Source organism: Chlamydotis macqueenii, chromosome 4 (assembly GCF_036417535.1).
Source record: "Chlamydotis macqueenii isolate bChlMac1 chromosome 4, bChlMac1.mat, whole genome shotgun sequence".
Taxonomy (NCBI): domain Eukaryota; kingdom Metazoa; phylum Chordata; class Aves; order Otidiformes; family Otididae; genus Chlamydotis; species Chlamydotis macqueenii.
In genome coordinates, this window is record NC_141559.1 from 41,528,095 (window position 1) to 41,553,576 (window position 25,482).

General features: G+C 36.1%; 1 protein-coding gene across 1 annotated transcript in view; it reads left to right on the forward strand.

Annotated features, from left to right (window-relative positions):
- TLL1 (tolloid like 1) overlaps positions 1-11,041 on the forward strand; it is a 139,155-nt gene extending 128,114 nt beyond the window's left edge. Inside the window, exons 19-21 of the mRNA XM_086746653.1 lie at positions 1,770-1,983; positions 7,252-7,502; positions 9,009-11,041. Coding sequence (XP_086602779.1) covers positions 1,770-1,983; positions 7,252-7,502; positions 9,009-9,143 — 600 coding nt within the window. The 3' untranslated portion in view covers positions 9,144-11,041. The remainder of the gene's footprint in view (positions 1-1,769; positions 1,984-7,251; positions 7,503-9,008) is intronic.
- The last annotated feature ends 14,441 nt before the right edge of the window (positions 11,042-25,482 follow it).

Sequence of the window (25,482 nt, forward strand, 5' to 3'; positions counted from 1 at the left end):
TTTGAGTATAAATGACAACACGTACTTGGCATCATAAAAGTAGGACGGCTGACTACAATTTAGGAACAGCAGGGGGGACTGCTGTACAGATGTTTTCACTGCCTCTGCAGTTTCATTCCCTTAACAACACTCCCAAACTTTCCTGTGAAATGAACCTACATCCACTGCATTTTGCAACTCTTCCCTTTTCACAAAACAGAAGTGTTACTCTGAATATTCCAGTTCTTTGGGCAGAAGACTTTGTGTTAGCTCTTTATATTTCCTTTAGGCCAGCTGTTTAATATACATTACCATCACATTTCACATTGGCTGGGTTCCACAAGGGATTTAGTAGGTCAGATGTGCTTTCGTGTACCAGACAGAATGCATAATTATGATATTTGCTCAGTATTGATAGTTCAAGTTTTTTTTGTTTTTTTTTTTTAATTGCCTCTTAATCCTTTAGTGGTTTTTCAGCTATGTGACTGCTCATGAGAGCATTTATACTTAGTGCTTTTATGCTATTTTGTTGAGCAAAACAGATTTTGAATTTCACCTTAAATTGTAGATTATTGCTGAAAATTCACAAAGATGTGTATGTGTGTTTACATGAGAGGAAATTATTGGATTTTAACCTTTAGGTTTGTGGTTGAAATTTAGCCCTCATCAAAAAGTCTTATCTGAAATCTCTTAGATGTCCCCTTGAATTAAATTTATTGATACCAGTCCAGTCTTGGAAGACACTTGTCCGTATTTGAAAAGCAGGTATTAGTTGTATGTGTTTTAGTAGTTTCTGTAGGGTATAGCATGCACCTTCAGGAAATGCCTTTGGTTGGACACTCTGAGTTTGAGAAATCTAAATTCCAAAAGTTTCTAAAAGTAAGTTGACCGGGCTCTGCTCTGAAGAACTTATAATTTACAATTTTTAGTAGACCCAGGTTTGTCCTTACAAGCTGCCATGGGCACTAAGCTCCTAGAATCTCTAGGAGCTCAGCAACTAAGATAAATGTTTTGACCTGTAGAAGAAACTTCATGGATTTGAAATGAAGTGAAATTTACAATCATTGCATTCAAACTACGGCAGCAATTTGAATCTTCTTAGGAGAGCTGATAGCAAAAGAGTCTGCTGAAGCTTATTTTAATAAACAATCAACAAAATTGTGCTATTCTTCACAATTATTTTGCTAGCAAAAATGTGATCTTAGCCTGAAATATTGTTAGTATTGTAATAACAAAAACTAGATTTCTAGAGACTAGATTAGAAAATATAACTTTCCTGCATAACCATTCATGTGGAAAGGTCAATTTTGAAGACTTTACTTGTGGTGTGACTCAAATAAAAAAAAAAAAAAGGAGGAGGGGGCATTATGTTTTGCAGATGTTTCAAACAGTCCTCAATTGTCTCAGGAACCAATAGATTTCCTGTTTTTTGCTGTTTCGAATGTTCTATGAAATCTGGAATTATCCTATAAATGATACAAATTCAAGAGAAAAGTCACAGTAACCTAGATTTAATATTCTGTTATGGATACTCATTGGCTATAAAGATTCTAATCTCTTTTTATATGAAGGATGATACTCTGTTAAAATGCACTGTCTTGATTATCATTCCACTTTCTCAAAATCAGTATGTTATTCAAAGCTACAGGCTTGTAGGGGCAGTAATGCTAAGATATGTCGTCTTAAATACATCTGCTTTGTATTCTGAAACATGCTATCAGTACACATGTATCATATAAGTTCATATAAATACAGTACCATAGTGAGTAATTTTGCTTTTTTCCCCCCAGACCTTCAATGAATTTGAGATAGAACAACATCAAGAATGTGCTTACGACCACTTGGAAGTGTTTGATGGTGAAAGTGAAAAATCACCAATTCTGGGACGCTTATGTGGCAATAAGATACCAGATCCTCTTATTGCTACTGGCAACAAAATGTTTCTCCGCTTTGTTTCTGATGCATCAGTTCAAAGAAAAGGGTTCCAAGCAACGCACTCTACAGGTCAGAAAATCAGGATGCACTTTACTAATAATGTCTCCTTTGTTCTTTAGTGGAAGATATTGAGGCATTTCTTTTATAGGAATGGGATGAGTTAACAGATAAGACAATGTTACAACTGAATCTAATGAAAACTTAAGAACAGTAGGAAAAGCCTGAGATTGCAGAAAGTATTGTCTAATATTTTAGACATTTCTTTCTCCTTCTCTCTCTCTTTCTCTTTGTCTCTCTCAATTTTATAGGTAAATGACTGAAAGATTTTGAAACAAAATCTGATTAAAAGAAGATACTGACATAGACAGTCCAAGAGATATTTCTTAAGATTCATGCCATTAGTTTGTAAAAGATTCAATAGCTTTTCATTGTATTTATAATGGCAATACTTCACTGAGGCATGTGATGCACCTCCAGTACTTTCCTGTTCTAACTTAAACAAAAGTCTTGGTTTTGTATAAACAGCTATTACTTTCCTGCAGAGCTAAAAAGGAAAGACAAGCCAAAGAAAAATAAGAAAAAAACAATACGGAATACTTTCTTAAGACTGTAAGAATATAATCTCCTTCACATTTGCTATTTAATTTTGTTCTTTGGCAGAAATTACTGAAATTAAAAATAGTGGTTGGCAATTGCATTAATAGAATTCTTGGGGCATTTTCATAATACGTGTATTATTTCCCTGAAGTTGCTTGGCTTACAGTGGCCCCTAGTGCTGGATCTCTGAACTTACAGTGCTTGCTGTAAGAGCAGAGGTGTCTGAGGTTGGTTTCTTTTTTTTTGTTTTCTTCTTCAAACATAATGTCTGTCTTTACTTTCATTCATATTCATCCAATATTTGACAATAAGTATTAATGCAGAAAATGTTTATAAATTTCTGTGCTAGTACATAAGGTTTACTGACAAGTAGAAGTTATTAATAGAAGATAGTAATCAAGGTGATTAGTCACTGTTAATACTATTTGATATTACCCATAGTATTCATTAAGTTGATGTGTAATGCTCAGCTAAAAATCCACATTTATCAATGTTAGCATTTTCTCTTTTTTTTTTGTTCTTCTGCTTTGTTAAGAACAATTCTAAAACTTTATTAATAGATAAAGACAGTAGGCAGCAGTATATGAAGTATTCACTCTTCATGATCTGGGCCTGGGAAGTGAAAAGTTTAGCTACTAGTAATTCAATTTGTTTTTCTTGTGGGAAATCCTCTTCTACAAGCATGCCATTGTTTGCCTTCCCTGCTGCAGTAACCCCTTCCTTTACATGGAAAATTAGATAGAAATTGTAATAATTATACATTTTTAAAATTACCTCAGGGTAAATAGTTGGAGGCCAGAACTCTTGTTAGAAAAAGGTGTTGTAAAACCAATGTCTTATTTATTCTTCTCACTTTTAATTTGCAGAGTTGGAGCAGTCATCATGTTGAAAGCAGTTCAAATTTATATTCCCTAACTTCTAAAGATTGCTAATTATGTTTTGACTTGCCGTAATTTCCCTCATACAGATACATATGTTTTTATCTGCTGAGTTTTATGTACCTTAACTTTAAAAATTTCTTAGCATGCATAATAGTGCTTTTCTGAGAAAATCTGAAGAATAGAATCTGCCCAGTTAAGAATATTGTAAAAATTAGAAAGTTTGCCTCTTTAAGAGAGGACATTTATTTCCATCATCTGTTGTTGCATAAACTGCTCCCTCAGCTGAACAGTGCATCACCAGCATGTGCTTTGAGGTACCATTTGAGTGAGAGACAACTCCGATCTTGCAGCCTTTTCTTGAGCCAAGCACAGATACTCCATGGGAATTTTACCTCTGTGCTTTGGACACACATGTGAATGAATAGATACCTAACAAATATATAGACAGTGAATTGTAGTTCTTTATTTTATTTTTTCTGGCAAATAATAGTTGACAGTATGCAATGGAAGTAGGCAAGGTTGTGCTCAATCCTGCAGACAGAAGGAGAGCCTTGGAAGCTGCTCCCTTAATTTCTGACCTCTGGGCAGAACTCAGTAGAAGGATCTGTGTGATATAACAGCAGAGAAAGTGTAACTGGATCCTATGCCCAAAGGTGTCTATGCTGCTGTATTCCTGGCATCTTCATGATTTAATGGCCTCTTATTCTAGTAGATCCTGATGATGATGTTGATTTCCCTTCTGTGACACTTTTTGGCTTGAAATACTATTCAAATACCAAATTTCCATTCAATATTAAAAAAACAAACCAAAACAAAAACAAAAACAAAAAAAACCCAAAACAACAACAACAACAACAAAACCCAAACAAACAAAAAAAAACCACCCCAAAAACTGTAGCAGCAGGGGCAATAAACTTTCAAAAAATAGACTGGATAGAAAGGCTTCTTCAGGCAGAGCAAAACTTATGAAGTCATGATTTTACAGTACAACACAGTTTTTGAAAAAGATTCTGTTCTATATTCCATCTCAGAAAAGGCATAACCCATTCAGAAGGAATTTACAGAAATGCTCCTGAAAGAAAACTAAGCATCATTGCTCAGGGAGAGATTTGGTTGCCCTAACACAGGCATCTGGTTCCCTTCTGGATGGCCTCATTTATGGTGCCTGGCCTCCAGCCACTGCTGCAGGAGGTTGCAGGTTTGCTGTAGGTCCTGTTCCTATCTATCAGCCCTGGGAAGATGTCTCTGACAAATTCAGGCATCTCGGATGTCACTCAGTTTAGGATTCTGTGTCGCTTCCAAAATGACTATAATAATTCATTATGGCAATGCTGAATCAAATTTATAATGTTGTTTCACTAGTCAGATAGTGTGGGTTTAAGCTTTTCCCATCTATCCAGCTCATTGAAGAGTTAAGATTCTGCTGCTTGCTTTTGTTTGTAAGAATCCTAAAAGCCCCTAGAAAGGTCAGGAAACAAAGGTTTTTCTATATCAGCTAAGGAACACAAAAAAAATCTTTCACCTAAAGCTGTCAGATCAACAGCATTTTACAAGTCAGACATATTTCTTTACAGTCAGATGTGTACATCATACCTACAGGAGAGCAGACCCCACATGGTGGTTGGTGCAGCTAGGTTAGTTCTGGTATCAAGGTGAAGCACCACTGCGGCGTGGCACTGCTCTGTTCTGTGCCAACCCATCACAGCCTGGCCCCACGTCCTAACACAGTGCTTCATTGTGCAGGCTGGATGTAGACTTTTGAAACTACAACTTAGTTCTTAAGAAGTTGAAAAATTGACTGTAATTTCTAAAATCAATACTTAATCTGAAATTAGAAGGCTATAATCCATGGGAGAAGGGCAGAGGAAAGGGAATTGCCATTTTCTGCCTTTGCTAGTATGGCTACAACTTTTCTTTAAGCTCCTGTCCACTGTAGCAAGCAGAGGGAAACAATGCAGACAGTTCATTAAACATTTTCTCCTTAGCAGCTGTTCTGTGTCTGAAGCAGAGAGATGTTCTTACTCTTGGCAGCAGTCCAGTCAAAAATAAACCCAAAAACCAAGGCAGTAAATTAAATCAAGAATAGGAAAAAAAAGGGGAGGAGAAATCAGTAAATTAGAATACCAATGAGAAATAACTGTTTGAACTGTCTCATTTGACAAATTTGCTTTATCATGTGCTCTTATCTGTTCTTTGAAAGCATAAAAATTTTGAAATTTCAGATTGAAAAACAGATTATGCGTAATGAATTACTCTGCTTACATAATTTATATTTCCTGGTTTTGTTCCTTCATTTTCTTATTAAGGAAAAACACCATGTTTCTAAAAAATAAGGATTTAGTAATTTTTGTAATTGGTTCCCAGCTGAAATGTGACTCCTCCTAATAAAACATGGCAAATTGGTCATACTTAGTGTGGGTGGAGTCCATGACACTGAAGTAAAATTCCAATTATCCATTAATCAAATCTTAGAAACGTTTGAATCTTGCAATTTGTTTCAGGTTATTATAAAATGATCAATTTATAACAGCTACATTTGATCAAAATGTGGGCAGAATTATCTCTTTATTTATAAAAAATGAATCTAAACTTGTGAATCTCAGGTTTTAGTTTAAGCTTACCTGCACTTGAAGTTTTTATGGATGCTATAAGAGACAGATTGTTCTTCATGAGAAACCAGAACAAAACCATGCTGTTTTCAGAGAAAAAAAGCCTCCACCCATCTCTTGGAAACATAAGAAACAATGCATTTTTTGTTTTAAGTTCAAATTTCCATCTGTTGTCGATTGCATTGTAATCGAACTTCTCATGTGCGTAACACCTATATGTTTAAGTTGCTGTAGAAGCTGAATGCACTGGATGTTTAAGATAGAATACTATTTTTAATTGCAGCTGCTGAAAATATTGAGAAAGGATAAAGTACTAGCTGTGGGTTTGTTTTTGTTTTGGTTTGGTTTGTTTTTTGTCCAGTGCATTTTCAGCAATTTCTCTTCTCCTTGAGCAAACTAGCTAAAGAAAAGCTTATTGGACTATACAGTAAAGTTCATTCATATTTAAATTATGAACTTTTTGAGCACTTATAAACGAGCTGTAGAGCAACACATACATTTTACTACGGTGTACAAATATACATTTATACCAAAAATAGTGCTTTGGCATAGAGCAAGGATCTCCAGCTTAGGACTTGCTTCAAAAGCAGACTTTTAACTACAAGACTTTCTCTGGTAGTAGCAGCTTTCTCCTGGCCATGATCTTTTGCAGAGAAAGACTTATTCACATCCATGAACTATGCAGCAAATGGGCTAGTGAGCTTGGTAGGGTTATTTAGTATTGAGTTGGCTCTCACCACATGATGGTTAAAGCTGACACTCCTATGAAACACAAGACTTTTGCACTTGATCACTGACTACATGTGTGTTAGAGCTGCATCTCCCCTGCCACTTGCAAACAGTGTTGTTAACCCACATGGCAAGGCCGTCACCACTGAAATGTGGATGCCTCACAGCACTCGCCTTGCTGGCCACAGGGATCCCTCAAATGCCTATGTGAAGAATGTCCTGCCTCTTGAACCACATTCCTTACAACTTTGGTGTTCCCTGCCTTTTGATCTTTCCCTTGAAAATTATGAAATATGCTCAAATTTTTGTAGTTATAAACCAGAATTTATATAGGGAAAACTCAGAATGGTGGATTTGTATTCATACTAGGTAGTACTTCACTCTATACCTTGTTTGATTGACCTGCTTGTGGCATAAAAATGCACTCAGCCTGAATAAGGCTGGGCATCTGTGAAAAGAAAATTCTAATTTTCACTGAATAAGCTTCTTTGTCCTTTTTTTTTTTTTTTCCCTCTGTTTAGAGTGTGGTGGTCGGCTGAAAGCTGAAAGCAAGCCCAAAGATCTGTACTCACACGCTCAGTTTGGCGATAACAACTATCCTGTTCAGGCAGACTGTGACTGGCTCCTGGTGGCAGAGCGTGGCTATCGAGTCGAGTTAATGTTCCAGACTTTTGAGGTTGAAGAAGAGGCAGACTGTGGTTACGATTATGTGGAGCTCTTTGATGGTCATGATAAGACAGCTATGAGACTTGGTCGATTTTGTGGATCTGGGGTAAGTAATCAGGTACTAAAGTACAAAAGAAACAAAAAGAAAAAGACAGGGCAGAGGAAGGAAAGAGACAAGAAGGGATGAGTTTTAGTTGCTAGTAGATAGTAGATTATTTACTCTACTTTTTTTTTTTTAATATCAATTTGCAGAATTGTTCTACAAACGTTCCCATGAAATATTTTCAACAATAAATGTTCTTACCTAGTTTTTGACCAATATATTGTATTCTTATGTTAAGCTTTAAGTAGCTGACAGTGGAGTGTTTAACAGCACCCAAAAAAAGTTAATAGCATTTTATTTTACAGAGAGAGAAATGCACTGGTATTGAAAATTATCACATAAAATTCTTCCAATTTGAATGAAGGAGGCCCATTTTGCAAGGGAAGGGGAGCTTGGGGAGTATTTATAATATACTGATCTACTACTTGAATCTGATTTTAGGAAAAAAGTGCTCCTAAACTGTGTGATTAATACGGGCCTTAAGAAAGCCCTGTCATCCTAAATGCATTCTCTGACACATTTTTATGGGAAGACATGGAGGAAATTGGTCAGGTGACATCCCAAAAAGGATGTATCCTATTTCTCTTTTTAGACTTGCATTGTTCTGTTGGCTGCCTGCCTTGAGAAAGCTGGTGCAATGATCCCAACAAGTCCTCATCAATTCTTTATATGTGTGCAAATGCAAGCACACTTTCATACATACACTCTTTTCTCTACATGAGATAGTAGGAGCTGTTAATTAACTGCGTGACACTTTTTGGAATCAGCCACAGTGCTGGATCAAACATCTCGGTCATTCAGACAAGTTACCTGTAAACTGGCTTAAATCCTTTTAGGGCATTTTTTGAACACTTAAAGATGCAGGGAAGGTGCTACCACTGAACTGTAGACAATATATTCTAAACAAAATGCTACAACTGAGCCCGACATCTACTAATTTACACAAAACAATATTTTTATTTGCAAGTTGCCCGATTTTACAAGTAGGAGGACAGCAAACTAGACAATGGCCCAATCTCAGGCTGATTTTTTTTTTCTTTTTTTTTTTTTTCTTTTTTTTTTGAGGGGATAAGGGGAGACGATGGGAGCAGGATAGTGATTGAGTTTTGTTGTTGTTTTGGTTTAATGCTGGTAAGATATGGAAGAATGGTATCAGAGGCCATTCCAAAGCAAGCACATAAAAAAGATGGAATTAAATAGAAAAGCTATTGAAAGCAAAAATAATCCAAGCTGAAGTGGGGAAAGGGCACTGTTAGTATACATTACCATCTTCTCAACATCAGAAAAAGGACTTGGTAGTTCAGCTGATACTTCCGATCAATGTGTGATCTGTAGTAAAACTGGCCAGCAAGAGGGCTGTGAAGAATAAAATGGGAAATAGATAGATCATAGAGATACTCAGTACAAATTGAATACAAAGAGAAATATACCCATAAAGGAAAAATGTGAATGAAGGGTATAAATGCTCAGAGTGGACAAATAATTTGTTTGTTTATTCATTTATTTTAGCCACCAGAAGAAATTTATTCAGCAGGGGAAGCTCTTTTACTTCACTTTCACACTGATGATACAATCAACAAGAAAGGATTTCATATACGATACAGAAGTATAAAATATCCAGATAGTGTGCACACCAAAAAATAACACAAGAACCTCTATGCCAGAGAAGGAGAGTGAGAAAGAAAGAACGCACAGTGGAAAGGAAGGCGTATCTTTTTTTTTTTTTAACTGAAGTTATTAGCACAAATGTTTTATATGAGTTCAGTTGAAATGATGACTTAAAAGACCAGAGACTGAAATAAAGTAAAAAAAAAAATTAAAAATCCACATATCCCAGTGGAATAGACAAGATCATGATGTGTGGGCTCCATACTTGACTGTTTCTGCAAAGCTTGTGAAAGGACTTTTCATGCAGGGAGAATATAAAAGCTTTTGTTCATGGTTTGACATTTGTCATAGGTGCGTGCAGATTCAATCAGTTTCAGGGGAACTGATCCTGAAGACCGTTCTTCCTTCTGACAATTGTATGGTGTCCAGCAGGAAAAAAAAAGCTCTTTGAGGTCACACCCTCAGAATACTGTCCTTATATCTGGTTGCTCTGACTTTGTATCCTGCATACAGTGTGTACAAGGACTTGAAAGAAGATATGAAGAGGGAAAGTCTTCCTGCATTGTTCCTTATTTTTTACAAGTTCATCTATCATATCAGGTTATCAGTGTTTTGAAACTGGAAAATGCTACTTCTGAAACATAGCTCATCTTTAGAATATTTTGTTTTACTGAAGACTGAGAAGTCTGAACTGTTACATTGGTCATCACTAGTTGACGAATCACTAGTTGACTGAATTTGAACAGTGTAAGCATCTGAAAATGTTTAGTTTACTGGTTAAGTAAGCTATCTCTGATGATGTGCTCTTATTTTGCACTGAACATAGAAAGAGACTGAGATGAAAACATGTCCTAAATCAAAATCTGTATCCATGAGAAACAGAAATAGTCAAGGATTATCTGAAACTCCTCCTACTTAATTTTATTTTAGCAGTACATTTGGAACCACTACTAAGCTTTATTTCTTTGGACCTCTTTGTGAATGAGCTAGTTATTTGGTTTAGCTGATCTGAAATGAAGCTGCAGTAGTATCTAAGAAGGAGATTTCCCCAAGAAGTTTTTTTTTTTCTGGGAGTAAGTGTATCTGTGATGGCAAAAAAAACCCCAAGCAAAACAAAGTCACAGACCCAGGATTTGTTTGTTATCAAGAGTGAATTCCTATGGTGCTATTCCATGAACACTGAAAACAAAAACAAACCAAGAAGTTTTAGACTTTTGAGCCAACAGCTTGCAGATCATGAATGTCTCACTACGTGTGGCTGCATCTGGAGAAGAAAGGCTTTGCTGCTCCAAGGGAGAGTGGGTTGCAATGGCAGCGCTAGTCCTGTGGAACAACTACTACTATTGCCTTAGAATCCTCGCACATGGTCAGACAGATCTTCCTGTAGATACACCTCTAATTTGATAAATAATTGGACGACCTGGACATCTTAGCGTATGCTAACAAAAGGATCTTCAAGCAAAAGCCCTATCTGCAGAGCAAGATCATCTGCTGTAAATACAGTGACCTGCTTTTGATGTAGAGATATGTTACGTTTAGAACTGAGATATTCTATGTGCTTTAGGCCACACATGGCTTTAGTCATAATGTATATGCATTCTGTAAGTATTGTATGAATGAGTGCTTCAGGGGAGTGAGAGGTATTGTATGGGTGAAAATTGAATTGTTTCTTTATGTGCCAAGTTCTATCAGGACCCTGTTTGACTGTAGCAACTTTTCTTTAAAGGCTTCATAGACAGATAACAAGGACTTCTAGTTGGCAAAAATCAAGTTTAAACGAAGTATTATGTTTCACTTACAAGAAATATTATTTTGATATCCTTTGATGTAAGTTGCTACTCAGATTAGCTTAGTTTCTGTTACCTTACTATGAACATACATTGGCACTAATAAATCTGATCTTTTTTTATAAAAATAAAAACCAAATGTCTGTATAGATGTCTTTGGTTGTTTTAACACCACTATTGCTGCTCATATATTACTGTTTTACTTTCCAGATAGTTTATGTGTATTTTTATATCCTGCTACACTGTCCTTTTAGTTCATTTTTCAGGGTGTTTGTACAAGAAGTTAACTACAGTCATTTTCTCCAATGTCTTTTACTATAAAATTCAAGCCAAAATATTACTATAACTAAAAAAAAAAAGTATTTTTAACCTTCATATGTAGTTTATCAACTGGATGGAGTGCCAGTGCTTGATTTCTGAGAGGAAAAGCAAGCAGCAGCAGTGTCTCCCTGGCAGAGGTAGGCAAAAGAAGTTGAGAAAGTCTGAGGGTGGGAGCAAGAGCAACTTTCCGTGTTATCTTTTTTCCAGTTTTCTATTCCAGTCTCCTCTTAGTGTTATCTCCCTTCCATTTGCTAAACAAATTATTTTAAGTCTTCATTTTCTCTGAATTTGGCATTTTTATTCCTCTTAGGGTTACTTTAACAACCACAGGGTTGTGTAAAGATTTTTTTTTTTTGTGAAGGATTTTTATTGTTGTTATTGATTCATACAGGCCCGTTTCTCTATAAACTCTACTGTCTTATGTTAAATAGTGCAACTGGAATAGTTGGGGAAGAAGATTAGACTGGGAAAGCTGAGGGCAAGAACACCATGTAGTTTATTTCCAAGACCCTGTGGAAGGTAGTTCTCTGCAGTCATATCAAAGTATTGCTTCTGAGCAGAGTATGTCTGGGATTATTTCACATGGCATGTGTAGAAGTCAGAAGAGAGTTGCTGTGATTTTGAATACAAAGTTTAATTTTGTTTCTCTAATTGCTTATTTCTTTGTAGATCCCATATGCTTAAGAGTGGTGAAAATGAGGAAGGTGTTCTTAATGATTCTCTTGATGATAAATGGACCATATGGATCGTATCTTCACACTGGCCATGATCCTAGTCAGTGCCTCACGGTGCTTTCAGATGCTATTAAAAATATAGTTATTTCTAAGTCCTAGGAGGTTTTTCGTGATGTAATGAAAATCACATATTCAGTGAACTCATTTAATGGAAGTATATCTTACAAATAATCGAACAATAAGAAAACAACCAAAAAAAATCATTTATGCTGATTAAATTGTGAAAAGCAATGTGAGTTATCCCAAAAAATCTTTGCAATGCAGAAATTTGTTCAAAACATTGTTTAAAAATCTTCGCTGTTGAGTAGTCAAAAAACCAAGACATAAAATCCAATGGGCTGAAGATCCATCTTTGAGACCTAGTTACAATGCATTTACTGACAACACTCCCACATAGTGAAGATAATCCTTATTCTGCTTCCTATTTGATGCAAACTTTCTTGTCAGTGGGTAAACTACTGGATTCAAATTATTTTTCCTGCAACATGACATAAAGTTTTCTTCACAGCTACATAAAGAGATTCTGATGTGTGCTGAGTATTATTCTTTAATGTTAAATTCAGCATAAAGTGTTAAGTTGATGCAATATGCTGGATCTGTGTGGCTGACTGGCTTTTGAAGAATTTGTCTGTAGCAGACCAAATTTTATGATCAATACCATGCTCAGATAAGATGGAAGGTATGTTTGTGGAAGGCTGTTCTTCCATCCTTTAAAAAAAAAAAAAAGAAAAGAAAAAAAAAGAACAAAAATCATTGGTGAATGTAAATTAAAATTACTACCTTACGTAAGAGCTCTGAAGGTTCTAGCTGAAGCGAGTAAAGCAAGGTAGGTGTACACACTGTAGATATTCTGTTCCTTGCTGGCCCTTTGTTATAATCTGCAACATATTTGAGTAATCTTGCCTTGCTCTGATACCCATGAAACAGCAAGTTGACCAAAACATGGGTGAGAGCCAGATCAGATCCTTAACATAGTTTTGCAGCACTACTTTTTCATTTAAAACAGATTGCTTTTGAATGATTGTAAAAAATTAGATTAATTGGGTGGAAGCTTTATCCACCTGAGGAATTGGGTTTGCAATTCTGCTATGTTGCCATGGCACACCTAATTTTTTATAATGGAGGAAATTGTTGCTGACCTTGCAGATTGTGTGCTGCGCTAACTCTTGCTGTGTGCTGCACCACCATAGAGCACAGACATTGCTAAGGCACGCTGGAGCTTTCTTTCATAATTAAATGGTTCTGTCCTGCCAAAATTTACAGATCTTAGAGTTTAGGGACCTCATATGGGTATGTAATTTCAGGAAAGTATTCAGTCTTAAAATAGACCTGACTAGTAACCAGAGGGGAATTTTCCTTTGACTTCAGGTCTTAAATTGGGTTCAAATGAGTAACAGGAGGAGATGGATGTTATCACAGTAACATGTATTCATACGGATCGGTACAAACTTATCTAAGGACTTGCTTTTATTTTGATTTTATCATTGATTATTATGATTTTATTATTAATTGGTAAGTCCAAAAAAGAAAGAGGACCAAGAACAAACAAAATGCCTGGAAAAGGAAAATAGAACAGATAGAACCACATTACATTAAAAAAAAAAAAAGAGATGTAGTCTCCAAAGTCAACACTTTTGCTGATATATCAATTTTTCAATGCATCCTGCCTATTAATTAAAGATGCTTTATGGTGTATTGCTGTCACTTACCTGAAGGAAGAGTTAGATGATTAATTAAATTTGTTAGTGAATTTTTGAAGAAGAGAACTGAAGGCAACCTAAGGAATGACTTGCTTTTTGTTCCTAATGATGCATATCCTGAGTAATTACCTGTTTGTGAGAGGGAGCAGCACTGGGCTGTAGCTCTTACGGGTTGGTTAGCACTGTCACATTTTGCTGCTCTAAGCTGAATACTTGGGGCAATATTTTATGTTATTCCTCGTGATCTAATTCAACTAATCAAAATAATAGGCAGTTGCTTAATACTGTTGTTTCATAGAATAATCGTGAATTAAGTCTGAGTAAAACAAAAAGAGCAAAGGAAAGTGCATTTTGCAAGTTATGCCTTGTTAGCAAATATTCTCATTTCTCCTATTTCTCATTCTAAGTTCACAAAAGAAGCAAGCTGTAGCAGTTGAAAAAAATATTGAGGGTATCGTGGCCTTGGGTGATCAGGGAAAGGAAACATTAGCAAGGCTTGAGTCTCTCTGTTTTTATCCCACTTCTACAATTTTTTTTCTCTCATGTTTTTTACTTGTAATGTATCAAGTCCCATCCTGATCCAAGATTAAGTGATATGACATATAAAGAAATAACTTTTTTTTTTTTTTTCTTCAGTGACCTTCAGATGTAGTAATTCTTCCTGTGTTGCTGGGACTCTGGAGAGGATCATTGACTCAATGCATATATGTTTAGGTAGTGTTTACCATGTCATAGCAACTTCTGAAATATAAGTAATACTAATAATCATTAGGAGTGTCAAGTCTTTTAGAACATGCTCAATGACCTTTCTCTCTCTATGGTAATGCTAGAATTGGTGCTTTCTAGACACATGTCAGGTAAGTGACCACACAATGAATTGAAATTAAGGGAAGTTAGAATGGAAAAGGAAAAACAAAAAGGATATTTTGACTCTCACACAGCATATGATTCCTACAGAGGGGAGTTAAATTGTTTAGAGCACATTACAAGAATGGATGTAGGAGTAAAAGAATTAACTTGAACAATACCCTATTTAAGCTGAGTGTCAGGAGATCTTTTCAATGTTTGAGATGGAATAGTTTCCCAGGGATGATAGTCCCATCTCTCAAATATCAGGAACTATATTGTACAGATCCTTGCTTAATGGAGCAGGAGCAATACCCAAAGGTGCCTTTCAGTTACAAAACTCTGCCCTCAAATCTGTGCAAAACATTTACTATCTGATCAATGCATTTAATAGTAATAACAATACACTTTTGTCATTAAAACAACTGCAACTAGAGAAGACAAAAAACACTTCTGTTACAATAGATAGAAAATAATAATAGTCATCTATATCTACAACCCGGATATTTCTAGTCAAAATTCTGAAGCAGACTCTCAATATATAGCTGGTGCTGACATTCGTTGAGATGTCTTTACAAAGCTGATGTTCTGAAGAGCTGCATGCCAAAAGATGATTTCTTTGAGACATCTTGGGATATGAATATGCTTACCATTTTAATATTGTTGCTATCTCTTTAGATAATCATGATACATACAGTTTTCATCAGTAAAATCCTTACCCTTGGCTATGCTATATAAGAAGACCAAATGGAGGTGACAATATTACCCATTGATGTAATTAGTTACTAAAAAATTCTCATTGTTACGGTGTCAGCGAAGGCAGTGGTATAGTGAAGACAGACACTGAATAAAACATCTTTGGACTATTTCTAGATAATCACAGTAGTAAGTAAATTTTTGACCTTTCAATGTGAATGTTCCTTGAGATTGCTGCATCATTGACACTATTTTTGAAAATGAACATTTTAGAAAAGGGAAATAAAAATCCTGAATTTTCTAGTCCGAATTGACTTGTCGGAGCACAAAAATATTTTAATATTAGTCTGAGTTGAGTTTACAACTGTTTAAAGAATGGGCTGTTCAGTTTTATTATTGAAAGGATTTTTCTTTTAATGCTATAAAGGAGGATCTTAGCAACTGGGAAATTGCAGGGAGTGCTAAATGAACTTAGTGTGTGGTAACCTAGCATAATGCTTATTAATGATGAAGGAGGGAGGGAGGCAGGCGGGGAGGGGCAACTCTCTAAGTTGCTTACAGAAAATGTGGCTCATAAATTCTCTATTGCAAAGGGCATGTTTGTAGTATTTTTATGTATACGCACAATGAAAGTTTTGCTGAGAATGCGTTCTGGTTTTGTTGGGTGAGGGGGGGCCTAAGGTGGTAGCTTCTGTAGGAAACTGCTAGAAGTTGCTCCCCTTTGTTTAGTGGACTCGGCCGGGCCTAGGGCGGATCTGCTGCTGGCCAAGGCCGAGGCAATTGGTAGCAGAATGTCCTGTGATAATGCCTCTGCAATAACGTATTTAAGAAGGGGAAAACAGGAAAAAAAAAAGAAGAGAAGATGTGAAGCAGCTGAGCGGGGGCAGAGATGGGGAGGTTATCTTGTTCCCTGTCTCATTCTCCTGCTAGTTTTAGAAATAAATGAATAGTTTTCTCTAAGTCGAGTCTGTTTTGCCCATGACGGTAATTTTAAAGATTTCTCCCCATCTTTATCTCAAACCTCAAGCTGTTTTTCTTATATCATGTCCCCCTATTCTCTTGGAGGGTGGGGGGAGTGAGAGAGAGACTGCATAGTCTGGTCCCGATCAGGGCTGAACTATGACAGAATGTCTCACAATACTTTTATCCTCCTCTGAATTTGTCTGTGAAAAATGTAGTTCAACTCAATGAAATCTTTGAGTTGAATGATACAAATTAAATGCCAGAAGTTATCAAATACTTTTATCTAGTCACAATTCAAAATGTCTGTTAAGAATATGCTATTCTCCAATTGAACGCAAAATTTTCTGCAGCAGTTTTATATTAAAAAATATTTTTAAATTATTGATGCATTTGTATTTTTACTGTGCCATTAAATTTACATTTTGATAATTTTGCTGTCTATAGAATCTTCCACTTAGATATTGAAAACTTTTCTAAACAACCAGTATTTCACATTTGAGGATAGTTTGGGTGCTGACTTTAATTTAGTAAAACAGATGGCAAAGATTTCAAGGCATACATGGTATCAGCCGTTAAACAAAATGGTTTCAAGCTGGGAGCATTTACTGAGATCTCATGCTGTTGGGAAGTGAAGGAAACTTTTCATACTTGTTTTTAGGGTTATCTTTAATTAAAATTAAGAATGTATATGAGAATTTCAAATAGAACTGAAGGAATGCTAGATTTTAGGGAGCAAAGAGTAATGTTAAATGTCAGGTCTCTAAGGCAGTTTTCAGGTAAGATAGTTTTTGGTATGCAATCATACCTAGAAGAACATTTCAGGAAACCTAGTGAAAATATTTATTCTAACAAAAAGAACATTTTTAATAAAAACCTGACTGACTGACTTTGATTTTGTTTTATTTTAGGAGAAGTGTTATTTGTTCTTTAAATAATTTGGAAAGGCAGACTCAATAGCCCCTCATTCCTAGTTCTGCCAAACTAATACCAAGAAAGGCTCCGAACCACATTGTTATTGACAGAAGTAAACACGTTATTAGCAAAAAAAAATATGGCATGGTAAGTGCAGAATGGTAAATATGTATTTGTAAATATATTTGGAATATATATCAGGGAAGATACAAATACTTCCTACTTCTTGTTTGTAGATTTTGCACAAAATGGCAGTTCAGAGACTGAATAGTCAAGAAATAACTTGTCCATAGGTTAATTTTATTCTGGAATTCATCCATATTACAGCTGTTCAGAATTAACAAAAAACCAAATACATAGTGTCTACCATTTAGTGTTATAGGTGTCCATTTCCTCAAGCTAACTGGAAAAGAGAAGAGAATACGCCTTTGAAATACTATAGAGTATTTATTAGGGCTGTTTATCTATAAAAATCCCAGGCTATACTTGTCCAAACCATGAGTGTGTGCCCCTAAAGTGACTCTGGGTAGAAATAAAATAGTAAGAATATCAGAGGAAGAACACAGGGCTGTGCTCTGCCTGGAGGATGTTGTGGTCCACGCTTTGTCCATGGTGGCCACAAGCTGTAGGGACAGGGACAAAAGGAGAATGGGACAGATGTACCATGGCAGGCAGCTGCAACACCTTCTGGGAGCATGAACCTCCTAGGGCCAGATCGGCATGCACAGGGCCTTGGATGCACACCATGCATTAAGCCATCCAGGCATCTTCTCCTCCCTGCATTGTGTTGGAAAGTCCTTGGCCTTAGGATCTCCCTTCCTGAAGAGACTGTTAAGCAGGCAATGTGATTAGTTCCCCCCTTGAAAAGACAGTTGGCAATCTCCGTGTATGCTGGTTTTTACCCAAGGAACTTGGATTGGTGTATTTGGTTGGTGGGTTTCACTGAAAACAATAAAGAGAGTATTTAGAAATAAAAGTTGGATTAATTTTTTTTTTAATGTTATATGGAGGACTACTGAACCAAAGTCAACTGGTAACAAAGAGATTTGTCAGAAGTAAGATTTTATATGTGAAATTTCATCTCTTCCTTTTCTTGAGCATAGCGTATATTCCATTGACTATGGGAAGCCACATATTCACTACTTTTATCTAAAATCTGAAAAAAAATTACCTTGCAAGAGCAAGTTGGAGAAAAACAAGTTTTGAATCTCTAACCTTGCACTACTAAAAATGTTTTGGGATTGTTGCAATGTGCCTTCATAAGGAACTCCTGAGTCTGAAAATGTCTAAATAGAATTTCAAACTATGGAGTAAAACTGCTGAGGGAGAACAGAGAAATTGAAAGGTTGTGATTAAATATGGTGGTGTTATTGCTTCTGCAGACAAGAGGAAACCTGTATTTTTATTTTTGCTTTTGGTTATGATCTTCACAGCTATAAGATTGCAGAAAATATCCCAAATGTGTCCTTTAAAATCTCTTCTTCTGGGTGAAGCTGTTGAATGAAGAACAGCTGTTTGCATCCTAAGTGAGATGGATTGCTTCAAGTGAAAAAAAAATAGTCTCTGGTAATAGTGTTCAAATGAAAAACGTACGCTATTGCCAACATCCTCAGTGCTTGATGTCTTTCCAAAAGGGAGGACTATAGTTGCCTGTTATGGCACTTCATTAAATACTTTGTGCAGATACAAGTCACCTGAGGAATACTTCAGAATTTGTTGTTCAGTTTCCTACTTCATTTATTCAAACATGTAAGGAAATACAGTGGAAATCAGACATGAGTTCATAGCAAAATTCATAGAAAAATAACATCAGGACTGCAAAATGAAACAGATCCCTGGCATGAATAGTGGAGTTCTGAAAGAAAAGTACAGTTACCCTAGTCTACATTCACATCTTGCTTCGTATTTTGTCATATTTCTTCACTGAATTAAATCCTCACCCAGAAAATAATTTATCATTACACTTTTTTAACTGTTTCATTTTTCCCACTGGAAATTTATTTTGAGTGAAATGATCTCTTCCAGACAGTTGTCATTTACTGCTCTTAAGTAGGCATGAGGAATGGAGAAACTTTTTTTATACTCATTTCTGCTAAATTTTAATGGGTAGCATGGTGTAGTTTTTGATATTGTTTTGGTTTTTTTTTTTGATTATGCCCTTAATGGAATTAAATTGTGAGTGCTTTGAAAATGATATGTTGGATTGACTGAATATGAGTGAGTTTTATGCTAGTTAGCTGACTTCTTGTATTTCATGAACGTATGTATTTCTATTCCTACACGCCTGAAATATATTTCGGTACAAGGGTACCTCACCAACTAATATTTCATTCTTTAACATGGCCCTGCAAACTCAGCAGTACAGGTTGCAAATAAACAATCTCATAAGCTTGTTTGTAGAACAAAGGCTCAGATAGATAATTTGAAGATGCTAGAATGCTGTTGTATGATCTCTCTCAATGTACTTTCAATGCTTTCTTCTTCATTTTCATCATACCCTGCCTTGAGGGTCAAGATTAAATGAAATTGTTGTTTTTCTTGACGATGGAGGATGACAATTTTTACTAGATCATTTATTTCAAGAGTTCAAACTTGTTTAGCTTTAGATCATAACACAAAACCTGTTGGCTTAGCCTGACTTTTTCTAATAGCTGTTATTAGCAAGGAGGAAAAAATTTCTTATGGGGAAACGTTTTATTTTAAATGCTAAAATGCATTAAGTGCTATTAACTGCTGTTTTAATGTAATAGATATACAAAAAGAAATAATAGACTTTTAAACTAATTCAACAAATACAACATTATGAACATGACAATCTGTTGTCTGTGGAATTTAATGGGTAGTTATATTAGTATGATTAGATGCATGCTTTCAATATTCACTTGTGTCTAGCTCGGAATTATTAAAAAAAAAAAATCAGATTTTTCTGGGGCAACTTTGGACTTTGTCCGTTGTTTACTTCAGTTTAATTCTGAGAATTCTTTCTTGTCTCTGCCAGTGTAGACATATTTTAAATATGGAGATTGTCCACTTTCTCTACGGCCTTCATGCTCTTTGGTCAGGAGGAGTTCCTACCTCCAGACGGATAATAGAAAATAGGTATATATTGAACATTATCCATTTAAATAGAGCATGCTTGGGCCAAAGCAGGTCTCCACTGAGACAAACATTCTTCTTCATGAATCAACCCATATATATTGATCTGCAGAGTCTTTGATCACTAGAGAGTGATTAGAAAGAAGCAAAAATTAAATAAAGAACAGGATTAAAAAAGAGGGTCTTTCATAGGGTTTCTGAAAGAAAGAATCAGATCAAACCTAGAAAGAGAAAATTAATTACAGCAGTGAGAGAAATCTAACAATTCCGGAAGGAAACAGAAGATAAAGGACCTATAGTTTCTTAATCTTTCACTTCAGGGTTGTAAAAACCATGTGAATGGTAGGATAACTGAGGCTGAGAAAAGCATGAAGATGTTTTATTGTTTTGTCTAGACCTACATACAACCAAAGAACCAGAACAGTTAAATCATAGCCAGAAATATGGCAGAGCATATAATCTCTAAATGCTGTGTACCTCTACAACTCTGTACAAGAACCCAACTGTTGCTACAGTCTGGAAGGAATAACTCCAGTGCCAGAGGATTGATGAAGTTACATCAAGAGGAATAACTAAGAAATTCTGCACCAAGGGAGCGTTCCAGGGAAACTGGAGATGGAAATGGTGGTTGTGGCTAGGCACTCCACAAAAGCTGCAGTGACATTTATAGAGGGAAAAGCATTTCATTGGGGTTTTTTTAAATGACAGGAATGCTGTTCTTTTTCCATTTTTCTGACTCGACGATCATTGTATATCACCTTTCTCTAACTGCTTTTTGGCTCAGATGGGTGGATGAATGGCAAAGCATACCAGATTTAAAACAAACTTTATCATCACATTTTTATTCTGTACAGAATGGACTTAGTTCTTTCTACCTTATTTTATGAAGTCTACAGACTACTGCACTTTTCTCATGCCAGGACCATGTGCCATTCATTTGGGAGCATGTGATCAACATGAGTAAGCTCTAATCTGATTTATAGAGCTTATGATTGCTATTAATGAGCACTATATACCATAATGGCCATATCCACAGTCAATCTCTGTTTTTCCAAGGTCTGTTTTTCATCCTAAAATCCTATCCAAAATAACTGAATGTGACAAAAACTCAAAAAAAAAAAAAAAAGAAGAGATAACATTAAGCCATTAATTAAAACTGGAAAAGAATTGTTCCCATAAGTAAAGTCAATGTTATTTTAAATAACTTGCTACCGTGTGCCACAAATATAGAATCATAGAATAGAATGACCTTTAATGGTCCCTTCCAACCCAAACTATCTTGTCTAAACATAGACATGCAAACATAGACATGCAAATGGGACAATACAATAATTGGGAAGGATATGACAGTAAGAAATGCAACAATACCTTATATTATATTATATTTACCTATTTCTCATATCTACCATTAAAGAAATCAACAGTAGCTTTCATTTGTAATTTACTTTAAGAAATACCTATCAAGAAACTGCTTTATGTGCTTTCTTACCACTACATGTTGTTTTTAAAGATACTAGCAGAAGAAAAAATAATTATGTTTGTATGCATGCAGAGAAATCTAAATGAATAAACAGGTATCCATGTAATTTTTGGAGGTGTTGTAATTTTAATTTTATTTCATAGCAAGCAAAGTTTCAGGAATATTTCCTTTGATTTTTGTATGTTTAAGCCTATCAGTTCACTCTTTCTTTTCCCTGAAATGCAGTTTATCTATTTGTACCATCAGAAGCAAAAATGAAATATTTCTCTTACTGGCAGTCAGTCTATCTTTTCTCCAATTTTCCTTAAATTCAGTTTTCAAGGATGATATATTTTTTTATCTGAAGAGTAGTCTTTTCTAGTCTGAATTTGGAGCACATTATGATTTATTAATTTACTTTTATCCTGTCTTAAATATTTATTTAATCTGAAGATTTATTAATATTCCTTTTATTCTTAAGCTTGTGCTTTGATTGGACTGCAAAAGGCCCTTCTGTTTTTCTCATTTCCTCTAAATTCAAAGATAGTCCATATTTCTTAGAACTCTAGTTCCTTATTTATCTGCCTGTCAATCATTGTGTCTCTTGGGACCGCTAGGAAATCAGGTCTTTTTAGTTCTCTGTACAGCTGAAGTAATGAAGCTCTGCTCTGAGGTTGAACAGGTCGGAATTTGACCCTTGCAGTTTATCACCCAACATCCTTCCGGAAAAAAAGGACTTCAGCAAAGAACTTCAGCACCATTTTTCTACTTATTTTTAACACCCAGATCAAAGCCAATAGGAGGCATCTCTGAAATTTAGTGTAACCTTTAAGTCCTAAAGCAAAAAGATGGCAAGTCGTTTGCAGGAAGCACTTATAAATACATTAGTAGATTCAAAGTAAAATATATTCTTATCTGAGACAATAATCTTATTTATTTTGTTTAAAGGAACTGTTCTTCTCCTCTATCACATTGCTTTACAATTCCTTAAATAAGTGTTTAAATGAGTGCTATTGGCTACATAAGGACAGTGTGCTGAAGTGGTCTTGAGACATTGCAAATGTTTAAGAATAACATTGAGGAAGGTAGGGTTGTTTGAAGTCCTCCATCATTAATGAGAAAGTGAGAAGTTTTCATTAGACAGTTCCAATGGGTTGGACTTCTTCCTTGTTCAAATGTTACCTATGTTTACTAGCTATCCTGCTATCATTATTTTTCTGAAAGAGGTGGGGTGGAGCCTGTATTATGCTGGATGCAAGAAGTGAATGGAGTTGATGCAGCCTTGAGCTCCTCTTTCTGCTGCGTTGAGGTAGGTCTGAAAATGAAGAGAGATTTCATGTGGTTTGCCTTCTGAGCATTGGTTCAGTTTCTTGCTGCCTTTCTGTGTCTGACACATATACAAATCATATACTCCTATGCTGTAGCCATGCTTGAGTCTCAGCGACATGTCAGGGAAGGGAGTAGGAGCTACAAACTTCTACCCTTTCTCTAAATCTCACCTACAGCGATGCATTTGGAACTAAGGAGGAGAAAGTAACACCTCAGTGCTGGAAGGGATTTGAATGGCCATACAGTAAGGACCCAAAGGGTTTTTTTCTCACAAGTGAAAACTGTTTGAGGGAGATTGTATCCGTCTTCCATCTGGATTAGTAACTGTACACCTTAATCCATGCAGGGAATTAGCAACTTCAGTCAAAAGCCTTTGCCAAAATAAAGTAAAAGCCAGCAACTTTGCTTTCATGGTCCAGGCTACTGACTCGGGCATGATGCTCCCAATGTAAGGAATTCTAACGTCTCGAAATATTTACGATTGTATCTTACCTATATTTGCTTTAATGTGTTGCAATAATAGATTTGTACTAATGAATTGTGATTTATTATTATGTAAAGTATTAGGTGAAGTCAGTTGTCTGCTGCTTTTCGGATATTGTTAGTCCAGTGTGAAAGTACGCTCTCTTCTCTGTAGGGTTACGTTGTGGGATTGGTGCTCAGTAATGAAAGAGAAGTTTTTGTCTCCACATTCCTGCTTGAGATCAGTTACTCCCTTTTCCTCTGGTGAGGAAGATGATGAGACCTCAAATGGATTAACCTTCATTCTAATGTCATTTCCACCTTGTCCTTTGGGCTCTAATGACTGCAGGAAGAGTGTCCTCAACTCTGCTGGCCAGTGGCCTGTGGGGCTGCTTCTCCTCTGATGTATTTGGATGAATATGAAAGGAAGAGAGGCTAGCATAAATCACATCCCTACAGGAAGATGCAAATCAGTTACAAGACTCAAGGACACCGGTAACTGAGTTAAACATCTGTTTACACCTACACACAAAGCAGCAACCTTGGCTCATGTTCATACAGGGTCAGGGTTGGAAGACAGTTGATGATTTTCTCCCGGAGCATAAGATGAACAAACACACACAACTAGTGTTCTGGCTAGGAGTTCTGTCTGGAGGAGGGGGGAGAAAAGGGAAAAGTCTTGCCAGGAAAATAAAAGGGATGCAAAGTAAGGATAAAGCTGTTCAAGAGTGGTCCTCATTCTGAAGGAATCTAGAACTTCAGTGCAGATAAACCTTCCTGCACTGTTGCTGTCTCTTTGGGCAAATTGCTCTTGCTATCCTAGTTAAGCACTCTCCAGCTCTTTCTAATATCTTCCCTCTGATGCCTCAAAGCATCCTACACTACCACTCATTAAAGAGAAATCCCTTTCAGAAACTACTTTTGTTTTTTGGCTGTACTACTAGGCAAGGTGAAAATGAGGAAAAGAGATCAGCTGATTACATTGGCAAACAGGACGACTGAGATCTTAAGATTATTGTCCTCTGGATGGAGTTGACCACAATTGCAGACCTGCCATAAAGAGCAAATATTAATATACCAATAACTGTTGCTCTTTTTTTTTTCAGATGCAGATTTCTCTCAGAGTATAAAAACTAAGTCACTCTTTGCCTATACAAAGCAGCCAAGTAATTTCTGTAATGACAAACTGCATAAATCCTCACACTGCCAGTGAACTCTGCTAACAAGAATTGCTCCTTTGACATGCCTCCCCTGAAAGTGAATACAAGTGTTTTATTACCTTCACATTTTGCAGTGCAGTGACAGGCAATATCATTGCATGCATCTTGACAGGTGATCCAAAAGAGAGCCAGCAACATGGATGTCATCTGGACTGTGTTATCTAATAAGCCATAATTCCACTATGATGCTTCAAAAGAGGTGGCCAGCCTACTGTACTTGTATCTATAAGTTCCTGCATCCTTCCTCAGACTAATTCAAGGATCTGAAAATAAGGTAGGTTATCCTGAAATCCCATTATTATCCTCATCTTCTCTCCCGCTCATGAAACAACCCTTTTAGAGGCAACATTTCTGGAAGTGGCAGTGTTTCCTTCTGTTATGTGACAACAGTGCTGTTTATCAGCCCTTTCACAAGAGCCCCTCTTCCTGGGACTGCACTGTACATGCAGTGCCTTGGCAATCAGACAACATTTATCGTATTCCCTATTCTGATTCAAGACGGTGAATAGATATTCAATAAAGAAGAGGCTCATATTTTGTAGCTTTTTGAAGCAAGGTACAAGAGACACATTTTGTACATAAAAGCCATATGTGCCTTGAAAGACTGTTCATAAAACAGTAGTTTCCCACTTGTTGTATGTGAACTATAACAAAGGAATTAGTGAAGTAAAATAAGTTAATGCGTGCTGCTCAGCAGACTCCATATATAAAATTTACAGGATCCAATCTCCATGGAAATTGTTTTTAGGAAGCATATCTAAGGAAAATGTTTGAGTTACCGACATGCAGCCAAGAAATTGAGAACGACTATGCAAAAGACTTTCAGCTTGGTCATCTTCACAAAATATGG